Source organism: Marmota marmota, unplaced genomic scaffold (assembly GCF_001458135.2).
Source record: "Marmota marmota marmota unplaced genomic scaffold, marMar, whole genome shotgun sequence".
Classification (NCBI taxonomy): Eukaryota; Metazoa; Chordata; class Mammalia; order Rodentia; family Sciuridae; genus Marmota; species Marmota marmota.
This window is the reverse complement of record NW_026000052.1, coordinates 2,707,395-2,718,061: the sequence shown is the minus strand read 5'-3', so window position 1 is coordinate 2,718,061 and position 10,667 is coordinate 2,707,395. Positions and strand designations below refer to the sequence as shown.

At 58.4% G+C, this 10,667-nt stretch overlaps 1 protein-coding gene across 1 annotated transcript in view; it reads left to right on the top strand.

Moving 5' to 3' along the window:
• The window catches only part of Col5a1 (collagen type V alpha 1 chain), a 191,169-nt gene that overhangs the window by 43,186 nt on the left and 137,316 nt on the right, over positions 1-10,667 (top strand). Inside the window, 2 exon segments of the mRNA XM_048813424.1 lie at positions 8,288-8,368; positions 8,706-8,803. Coding sequence (XP_048669381.1) covers positions 8,288-8,368; positions 8,706-8,803 — 179 coding nt within the window.

Genomic DNA, 10,667 nt, shown 5'->3' with positions numbered 1-10,667 from the left:
CCCCCTCCCTCCCCCACCTCTAATCCTCCACCCAGGTTTCCCTCCTTTTCTTCTTCCCTCCCTCCCTCCTTCCCTCTCTTTCTGCCCCGGGTCTCAGCCTCTCTGGGCACACCTCTTTGCACAGCAGATAAGTGTGTTTTGCACAAGCGTGGGCTTCTAGAAACGGGGCTGCGCCTATCCCTGCCTGATGCCACAGCACCACATGGTCCTGAGGAAGAGGCCAGCTTTGGACAGAGTTAAAGAGAAGGTCCTTGGCAGTGGGGCCAGCTGTGGAGGGACGCGTGGGCTGGACTGGAGATGGAAAGCTCCCCAGTCCAGAGCAGCAGCAGCCACCACAGAGCCCGGCAGATGGGCATCCAGAGCCTTCCTCTGGGTCAGGCTGATGAATTTCCCAGAACTCAAGCGAATCCAAAGCAGCTTTGCAAACTCTGAATGGATAGAAATAAGACCAGTTATGTACAAACCCAGGGCCCTGCTCCAGCCCGCCCGACGTGATTCGTTTTCAAGAAACAGGCGCTTGACGGCCCTGCCAGGCCTCTCTGTGTTGGAAGACAGTTCCAGCGAAGCCTTCTGCTGCTTTTCGTGGTGACCACATTGCGCAGCTCAGATGCAGAGCACTGAGCGGGTGCAGCCCGTGGTCTCCAGCCCTGGGGGGGAGGGGGCAGTGCCCGTTTCTAGCTGAGGCTTGCAGGGTATGAATCATCCCACTCATCCCCACCAGACCCCAGGGACCCCCGAGCTGAAGGTTGATGGAGTAAATTGCTCAAGGTCACACACCGGCCAAGAGTGACATGCACATTTTTAATCTGTCTCCAGACCATTTGAAAACTCCTGCTGCAATGGCCTCTTCTACATGTGGGTATTCAAATTCTCTCAGAGAGACTCTCTTCAGAACTGGAAAAAATAAATCTCCAAACCTTAAAAGAAAATGGGGCCAGAAACCCCACAGGCCGTCTGACCCGCCTCTTGTAGCCTCAATGCACAAAGGGCCTGCAGAGGTTCCAGAAGCCACCATGACCTCTTGGAAGGCCAAATGCAGCTACCATGTTGCTTCAGAAGGGCTAACGCCATCCAGCCTTGCCCTCGGCCTCTGTTCAAATGTCACCCAACCTGACCCCGTATCCCTGGTCCTGCACCACCCTGCATGGTCCTCCTCCTGCTAAGGCCCAGCTACATTAGGATCTGTGTGACTGGGCCCCTTAGTCACTGGCTGGCCCTGCCAGAGGACTGGGGTGTGACGTGTCTGTGGACTTGCCCTCTCTGCAGGGGGAGCCTCTGCCTCAGTCCTTCCAGAGTCCCACCAGCCGGCAGGGCTGCTCCTGGCCAGGGTGACAGAGGCTTTCCTGCTGGTGGACTCGCCTGTGGGGAGCAGCGGCCATCAAAGGGCACAGTCTTTCTGGAGTTGTAAGTCTCATCCCAGAGAAAAGTAGGTCAGCCAGATGGGTTAGGAGACAGGCGGACCCCACGGGCCTCTGCCTCTGCAGCTGACGTGTCCTCCAAATTCACACCTACCGACACTGCGTGGGCTCACGCTGCTGTGCTTAACCCGTGGCCTGGTCTCCCTGACCCGAGCCTGGCTAGCAACTGGTCTCCGCACAGAGGGGAGCTGGCTAGCTACCTGAACTGGGTAGTTGCATAAGTTAGGGGGTGAAGATTGGGACCAGAGCATGGCTGCCATGCTGGGGAGACTGGATCCCAGCTCCAGCTCCACGGTTCCCTTCCCTTCCCCCAGCCTCGGGCTCATCTAAGGCAAGGGTGGGGTGCCGAAGCCCCCAGGGTGGTTGCAAAGATAAAATATGGCTTTGCATCTGGGGCCCCACACAGCACCTGGAGACCCCAGACATTCAGATCATGGGCTCTGTTACTCGCACGATGCTGTGGTTATTGCATTTGGGAGGCAGCCCTTACTTAAGGGGACAGAGACGGGGCCAGTGGTCAGCGACCCACAGCTCCCACCTCAGCCTGAAGGCTACAAGGTGGGGTGACCTTGGCCTCTGCACACCTCTGCTCCTCGTGGACTCCAAGCGAGATGCAAAGGCTGTGAGGTGCCTGAAAGCACAGGGTCAACAGCAGATCAAGGCTTGTGTCCACTGCACAGTGCCGCCTCTTCTCTCCGCACTCGTCCTAAGCCAAGGCGACTGCTGTTCCTCCAAGACAGTGAGTCAGCCTTGTTTGAAATCCAGCATTAATTGCTCTAATTTGCTTAACGGGTAAACAAAGCAGAGCAGTGGGGTTTGCACCTGGGTTGCCTGGTTGCTGGTCTGGCCCTTCGTGAAGGCAGCTCCAGACCCCACTGGGGCAGGAACCAGTGCAGAGCCCAGCGAGCCCTGGCCAGGAGCTGCCAGGAGCCTGTGGCCTTCTGGGGCATTGCTAAGAGTGACCTCAGCAGCCACTGGCACCCAGCAGCCCACCTGTGGGCCCCCTGACCTGTGCAGACACAGCCCGGCCCTGCCATGCACAGAGCACTTGCCAGGCCTGTGCTGCAAGCTGCACTTGGCTCTGTTTCCGGGAAGGATCTGCGTGGCGCCTGCAGGAGGGTGCGGTGAGGGACTGGGCAGTGGAGGCACCCCCTGGCTCCAAGGTGAGAGGGGTTTTTGTGGGACCCTCAGACCCCAGAGGAGGCCTGGGAAGGGCTTGTGAGTGATGGCAGGTTCCCAGACGCGTCCATGGTCCTCTTCTCCTCCTGGCCCGTGAGGAGCGTCTCCCACTTGGCGGCCTTTCCACCTGTGGAGGAAAGTCAGGTCCCGAGAGCAGAGTGCGCCTGCTTTCAGCCTTCCATGGATAGCAGGAGGACCCTCCCTCAGCCTCCCCTCAGGGCCTTGCTGTCCACCCTGCCCCTGCCCAAGCTCTAGGAAGGTGGACCAACACCAGCGACCCGGGGTGCCTTCAGGGAAACGACCCGAGTGGGGCTTTGGTCTATTCCTGTGCCGTTGGTTTTAATCATGACAAGATGTCACTGATGTGATTGTGGGTGGATGACACCCAGGATAAGCCAGCCGTGGCCCACCCCTGACCCCTCTTCACACCTGAAATGGAGACAGACCTTGGGATCATATAGGGGCTGCCAGGTCTACAGGGGTGAAGGAGAGGCTCATCCAGAGGCCTGGTCCCTGGGACAGTGGTCTCAGCGGCTGCAATTGATACCAGCGTCTATGCCTCCAAGTGTCTGAGGTTTGCAGCTGGCCAGTTCAGAAATGGACCTGCAGCCCTGAGCACCCCACTCAGGCCCCTGCTGAAGCCTGATGGATGTTGTCAAGTGTGGAGGGAGAACTTTCTGCACAGCAGGTTATCAAAGCACCTATGACCTCACCGGATCCTTACAGATGAGGAAACCGAGGCATGGCGAGGCTAACTCTCTTGCCCAGTGTTCCACGGTTTCAGGATGCACTCCATTCCTCATGCCGCTCCAGGCAGGGAAAGGAGGCACTGTCTTCAAGGACAGGGAGCCCCAGGGGGACAGTGGCATCAGGTGCCTGTAGCTGAGGGCTGTGGAGTTGGAGGGTGAGCTCCCGAGTGGTGGGCGGGCCAGGCACGCTGCGGCCCCTTCTCCCTGGAGCGTCCCTCTTCCCTGGATGCCTTCCCTCCATCTCCATGTCCAGAGCCGGCAGCTGTCCTGCCTGGTGGGAAGCTGCTGCTGTTGGGACCTGCAGGAGTGGAAAATCTGCAGCCTTGGATCTGCTGGTTCTCATTAAAACCCATCTCCTTGTTGACGAGAATAAAGACGGCCAACTCTAGGCCAGCGTGCTCGGTGTGCGTGGCCTTGTTCTCCTGCAGGAGCTGGGCCCTGCATTCCAAACTGGCACAGGCCCACGGGCTTCAAAGTGGGGAAAATTCCTAATCTGGTAGGGCTTTTGCGGGGTGCCCCACTGAATGGAAGTGCCTCCCGGGGCAGCAGCCCAGAGATGCCCCGGCCCAGGGTCTCATTAACGCTGCCCGACATTCCAATTTGTTTTCCTTGGCACGTGGCGTGAGGTTTCCTGAGCCAGAGGTGGGATGGGAGGGTGGAGTCATGGTCATGGCGGCTCGGGCTACAGAGACAGCACTCTGAGCCGAGAAGCCACTGAGGAGTGGTCAGCTCACAGTGCTGGTTCCTTCTGTGACTGCCCCTGAAACAAGACAGACCCAAATAGCAGCTACTGCTAGGCAGAGGGGAGCTGGGTGGGCAGCCGGCGGGGTGGATACCTGTCACCACCTTGGCTCTGACGGACACCTGTCCGTCTCTCAGAGCTTCAAGGCTTCACCTCAGCTCCAACTGGGGACGTGGGGAACCTAGGTGGTGTGGCGCATTAGAGTCCTGTGGTGGCCAGAACAAGTGCCACAGATGGGGTGGCCTCAAGCAGCACAGATTTACCCTCCTGGGTCTCAGAGGGCAGAGGTGAGAACTCCAATGCCCTGAGCTGCAGCGGGCCACCAATCAACCCCCCACACGCAGTAGTTAGCAGGACGCAAGTCCAGCACCAAGAAGAGGAGATGAGTCTGCCCCAGACCTCGGGCACATGGCTCTTTCTCAAGGCTGGTTAAGGGCGTGATCGTAGCAGTGACGTGTCATGGCCAGCAGCAGCAGAGCTCCTTGGGAGCACCTGTGGTGCACCTGCGCCTCCCTCTATGACGGGAACACTCTGTGCTCATGCCTCCCGTCCCGTCGAGCCCCACACTCGGCCCACGGGTAGCAAGAGGAGCACACAGCCTCCCCTGAGCTTGCGGTTCGCCAGGTGGCCACGGTGCCTGTCCCTGCTCATGGCCTGCCTAGCTCCCCAGAGGAAAGCTGGGTGGGTTCCTTCTGCTGAACCCACACTCTCAGCTGATGAGAAGCTATCAGAAGAGAATTTCCAGATCCCACTTCTCTCTGAAATCCATGCTCTGCTGCACGTCAGCCTCGCCTTGCCGTCTCTGTCATGGACATGGGTGACAGGCTGTGCATGCCACCTGGGTGGGTCCTCCACTCCTCACCTGCTTCCAGCCTCACCCTGCAAGTCACCCCACCCACTCCCCTTCCAGCTCCTCTGGGCTGTGGGTGGTGGTCTCTGTTTGTAAGGATACTGTTGGCGGCGTTTGAGGCTCACCCAGGACCATCTCTTTACCTGGGGAGGGGACCTCAGATCAATGGCACCTTCCTAGACTCTTTTCCAAAGCAAAATCATGTTCACAGGTTTGGGGTTAGGATGTGGCCCTCTGAGAGCCATTGTCAGCTGGCTGCAGCCAATCTTACCCGGGGTCCCCAGGGTAAAGGCACTCCCTCCCTCTGGACATGCCTGTCCTGTTCCCCACCAGGTCCCAATGTCAGCTGCCACCTGATTGGCACTGTTTGTGCTGGAAGGTGGAGTGGAAAGAGCACGTCCCCTGGGGATGGAACCCTGGCTCCTATCTGGGAGCTCCCTGGCCTTGGGCGGCTCCAGTGCTCCCAGCTCAGTGCTCGCCCCTCCTGTCCCCCAAGCCCCACACAGCTCCTGGAGGCTCCCAGGGGACCAGGCCCAACGGCTTTGAGGAACGAATGAATTCAACTTCTGGGCGAGACTCAGGCTTGGGAGTGTTCGTTTTACACTCCAGAATCCCTTCAACTTCCCCTTATGGAAGAAAATCTCATCTGGGAGGTGCTTCCATTAAAAACATTGGTTTAATACGAAAAATGAAAACAAACTCAATCGGAGCATCCTGGAAAAACCAACAGTCCCGGACGGCGCTTGGCAGGCCTGTGCCTCAGACACACTGTTGGGCCCAGCAGGCTCGTCTCCCTGCCGTCTCAGGCCCTCTTGGTGGGGACCTGCTCTCGGGCACAGGGTCTGCAGCCAGCTGCAGGGAGCTGTCTCAGCCCCCGTGAGCCAGGGAGTGTGTGACGACTGCTTCACTGTGTCCAGGACGGCAGCAGGTCTGCTAGAGGTCCCCCAAGTGCATGTCCACATCCTAAGCTCTGGGCCTTGTGAATGTGCCGTGTTGGAAAAGGGGTGGTGAAGGTGGAATTAAGGGGTCTGGCAGCCACCTCCGTCCATGGGGCCTCTCAGAGTTACAAGGGCACCTTTGGAGTTGACAAAGTGCTTGTGGCAGGGCCACCTCTCAGCTCACAGAGCCCCTGAGAGACCTGTGGGGTACCTGGTGTGAGGATGAGCTCACAGTTCAGGAGGAGACAGGGTGTCCCCAACACCCCACTCCTAGCTCAGTGCTTTAACTCTCTGAGGTTTGTGGCCACCCGGTATCAGAAGGTGAGGAAGATGGATGAGGTCCCCACGTGGGGTGTGGTCGCAGAGACCTTGGAATGCTCCTTGGATCTGGGTGATTGTGCTAATCCTGAGACCAGCTCACTTCCTCTCTCTCCACCTATGCAGATGCTTCTTAAAGAGCTGACAGGGGCCCTTCCCCATGAACTCAACCTGCATGTATAAAACATTCTCTGGAGGATGACACGCCACGCTGGTCTCTGTCTGGAAAGTGCCTCCGTCGGCCATTGTCTGAATTAATTGCAAACTCATCCTCTCTGTCTGGAGTCCGCCTGGTGTCCGTCACACCTGGAAACTCCATCATTTGCAGGCTTTACTAGGCACCTGACAGGGAGATGCCCCATCCAGGCCCCATGAAGCTGGGCCTCCGTGGACGTGACCCAGGAGCAGCTGTGCTGGGGAGGGGCCCGTGCAGCCGGGGGACAGCCAGGGCTGTGCTGCTGCCCAGCGTCTCCTGCAGTCCTCAGGGATGTGTGCTGCTCTGCCCCTGTGCTGGAAGGGGACCCGCTCCTTGGCTGGGTGCCCTGTTTCCTGCCCTGCATTCAGTGCTCTCCAGCCAGCCTGTCAGACCTGTGTCTGGTCTGAGTGGCAGGGCCACCGTTGCCTGGCCTGCGTATATTATGGGAGTCCTGGTGCCATGCAGTCCTGGATGGGAAGTCTGGGAGGAGAATGCTCCCTTTGCTAGACCAGGGGTTGGGGGGGACGAGGGCTTCCCGTCCTGGAATGGGGAAGTTCAGATGTGGTGGAGGGAGTGCACGGGTAAGCCGTCTGAGCAAGACCATGGAACCTGGTGGGCTCTTGGCCCTGCAGCTCAGGGTGGACACCAAGACCAGAGCACAGCGCCCCTTCCTGGCCTGCTCTTCACACTCACTGCACCTGCTCTGGCTCACGCGTCCTGGTGGAGCCCTGGCGGAGCCACACCTGGGGATGCCCAGCTCACTCCTGTGGCTGCTGTGCCAGAGGCGGAGGGAGCCACAGGCCCCTCTGGACACGACCTCATGGCCTTCTGGGGCCTGTGCTCCCACCCATGACACTTATCTTTGTGTGCTCCCTGCTCACCGGCTCCGGTACACACTTGTTGCAGAGACCTGTCTCCCCATCTAGAGTGAAGGCTGCTCCTACACAGGCTGGGCACCTCATTCACAGCACAAGGGACAGCCACTGTGGGTTGGAGGGAGAGGGGAGGCTCCCAAACGGACTTGACCTCTTGGCTTTGTCTCAACCCATGTCTGGCCTCCTGGCCGGCCCCGTTCACACCCAGGCGGACAGTGCCACATGGAGGGGAGGCTCAGCACCACACTGAGGGAGGTGAGGAGCAGGGTGGCAGCATGCCCATCAGAAGGCTGTCCTGCTGCATGGTGCTGTCCCCCATGTCCACCCACCCTGCACGGGCATCAGGATCCAGTGGCAGGAAAAGGCCTTGGGGAGTAAAAAGTTCCTTTCATCCTCAAAAGAAGCCCTAATCCCTGGACTTCTCCAAAAGCCATAGGCTGGAATTGCCAAGGTATTAGGCTGAGTTACATCACCTTAAAATTCATGTTGAACGTGACCCCAAGTGTCCTCGGATGTGACTGTTGGAGACAGGGTCTTTATGGAGGTGGTGAAAGTATGTGGGGCCTCAGGGCAGCCTCAGCCAACCTGCCCATGTCCTGACAGAAGAGATCAGCACCCACAGGCACAGAGGTTGACTCCATAAAGACCAGGGAGACAGGGATGAGGGCTCAGGGAGCCCCTGTGCTCTGACCTGGACCTCCGGGCTCCGGGGTGGTGACAAGGTAGATTCCTATGGCTTAAGTCACCCTGCGATGGCAGCCTATTATGCAGAGCCCCGTGCCAGGATGCCTGGTGATCCTGGGGGCTCCCTTGGCCCGAGGGCAGCCCATCCAGCCCTCTCTTGCACACAGCCTAATCTTTGAAGGAGATTTCCCAAGTGATGCAGAGAGCTCCGCGATGACCAGGGTTCCATCTTCTCCCCACATGCGTGGCACGCAGGGAGGGTCCTGCTGGTTCCACGGCAGCAGGAGCAGAAAGCGGGACTCCTGGGGTCCAGCTGTGGACTGTCTTCTGACTGGCAGCATCCCGGAGCAAACGGTTTCACCTCCTACTCAAAGAGCCATTCCTGGTCCCCTGTTCCTCGGCTGGATGAGCTGATGCAGGTGAGCAGCTGAAGCCCAGAGGGATGGCAGCTGGTGGGGAGCCTGCCCCAGCTGCACAGGGCCTCGAGTGTGCCGACCTCCAGTGTGCGCAGGCCCCCTCACCTGCCCTCTCCATGGGGATCCGAGACCAGCTTCCTCATCCCCAGTTCACAGGAGCAAGCGTCTCAGAGTTGGGAACGCGGGTGCCCCAGGCCTTGTGACTAGTGCCTGGAGCCACTGTGTGCTGAGGTCTAGGAGACCTGGCTCCTGTCTCCAACCCTGACTCCACCATGGATGTGCTGCTGATTTAAGTAAGTCCCTCTCCTTCTCTGACCCCCGTCTCCTCATCGGTGAATAGGAGAAATTCCCTACTGCGGTGCCCACCGCTGCTGCAGGTGTGGACGCAGAGTGGGAGGCTCTGGCCGGCCCACGCTGTGAGGCCTTCAGGGACAGCTGGTATTGTTACCGCTGCCAACAGAATTCTGATTGTCCAGATACTGTCATGGTCCTAGGGCAGCAGACTGGGCTGCCGAGTTTGGGGACTTTTCTCTGAGTTTCCTGGAGCGATAGAAACTCACCTGCTCACCTGCCCCTAGACTTGGACAAGGGTACAAACCACGTTTGTCAGTGGGGACAAGTCGTTGCATGGCTTGCACCTCTGGGGAGTGGCAAGCCCAGGCTGCTATTGTTCCAGAGAGGAACAATAAGGTCCTCTTGGGGACCTTGGAGAGGCTACCTGAGCTTCAGCCCTTGAGAGGCCAGTTGCATGAATTCTGGTCAAAGTTCAGACACGGGTTCTGAATGGCAGATGTCTGCAGGGCTAGCTGACTGCACAGACATGAGTATGTGGCTCTCCGAAAAGCAGGCCACACGGGTCGGGGAGAAGAACAGCGCTCAGGCCTGCCGCTGGAAGGTCTCCTGAGAGGTGCTGCGCAGGACACTCCAGGGAGGAGGGGAACTGGAGCTGGAGCTCAAGGCTTATTAGCTGGAACTAACCTCTCACTCACTGAGGGGCACTGGGAAGTCAGGACCAGTCCTGCCTACCAACACTCACACATAGGCACATGACCCACACGCAGGCACATGCCTTGTCTCACTCTCAATGCCACGCACAATTTCTCCCGATTACATACATGATTTATATAAGTTGTAAAAAAAATCAAAATGACAAAGAAATGTGAAAACCAGAATCAAAACTATGCTATGCTTCCTGCACCTCAAGTGCACTTGGTCTGCGTTCGGATCCTGCGACCCTTATTCTGTGAACACTTGGCACCAGTAAGGCTGTGTGGAACTGGGGAGATCAAAGGCTCAACTGTGCAGTCAGCGCCCCGACCCACCACTCAAATCAAGGGCCTGCCTGTGGCCATCCAGCAAACCCACCCTCTCCAGGATGACAGGTACCAAAGGGCATTTGGGGAATTTCATGCCTGGCCTGGAGATGTAACTGGAGAGGGGAGTCCCAGCTCTGTCTCATGGCTAAGGAAGTGTTTGTTCAAAGGCAATGGGGGTGGCTCAGAATTTGAAAGCCTTCTTAATTCACTTGGATTCCTTTTCTAAACACCAGCCCTGCAGAACTCCAGGAAAGGGCTGTGAGTCAGGCTTCAGGGGCCTCCAAGGCCTGGGGAAGCCTGGGGAGCCTCCCACCCCCACCCAGCACTGGCAGGCCAGAGCCCTGCTCCTTTAGCCTGCTGCCTCACAAGTCAGCCTCCAGAGGGGATGCCTTCACTCTCTTTATGTTGGAGGGGCGACTACCAGGGAGCAGGCAGGAGCAAGGGTGGGGAGCTTGGGGTCTGCAGCCAGACTTGTTCTGATGAGTAATCCAGATGTTCCATGTCCAAGTACGTTTGGGGCCCTCTTGGTAAGTTACACCCCAAGTGGGCATCCATGCCAATCTGCAGTCCAGGGCATGGTGGAAGACAGATCCTCTGTCCTGGCTGACATGTAGGCCACGCCACAGTCTTGGGCGCCCCATCTGGCTGGATTAGAAGTTCAGTATCCACCCAGAAGAGAAGCTCTGAACTCCTCCATGTAAAGAGAAAGTTAGGGCGGGTGAGCTATGCTACGATCCTTTTTTTTTTTTTTTTTAACCTAACTGATCAAACTTTGGGGCCCCTTCTGCGCTGGTTCTTGGAGGTCGGCCAGGTTCGGGCACCTGGATGGGAAGAGCTGGGGAGCCAGGTGGACCTCGGAGTTCAGAGGCTGCCCACGGCCTGCTGGCCCGCGCGCTGGCAGAAAGAACAGGGGCGCCGCGCCCGCCCCACGTCCGCTCCCGCCCCGGGCCAGCCCCTTCCTCGCTGCGACTCGCCCGCTGTCCCCA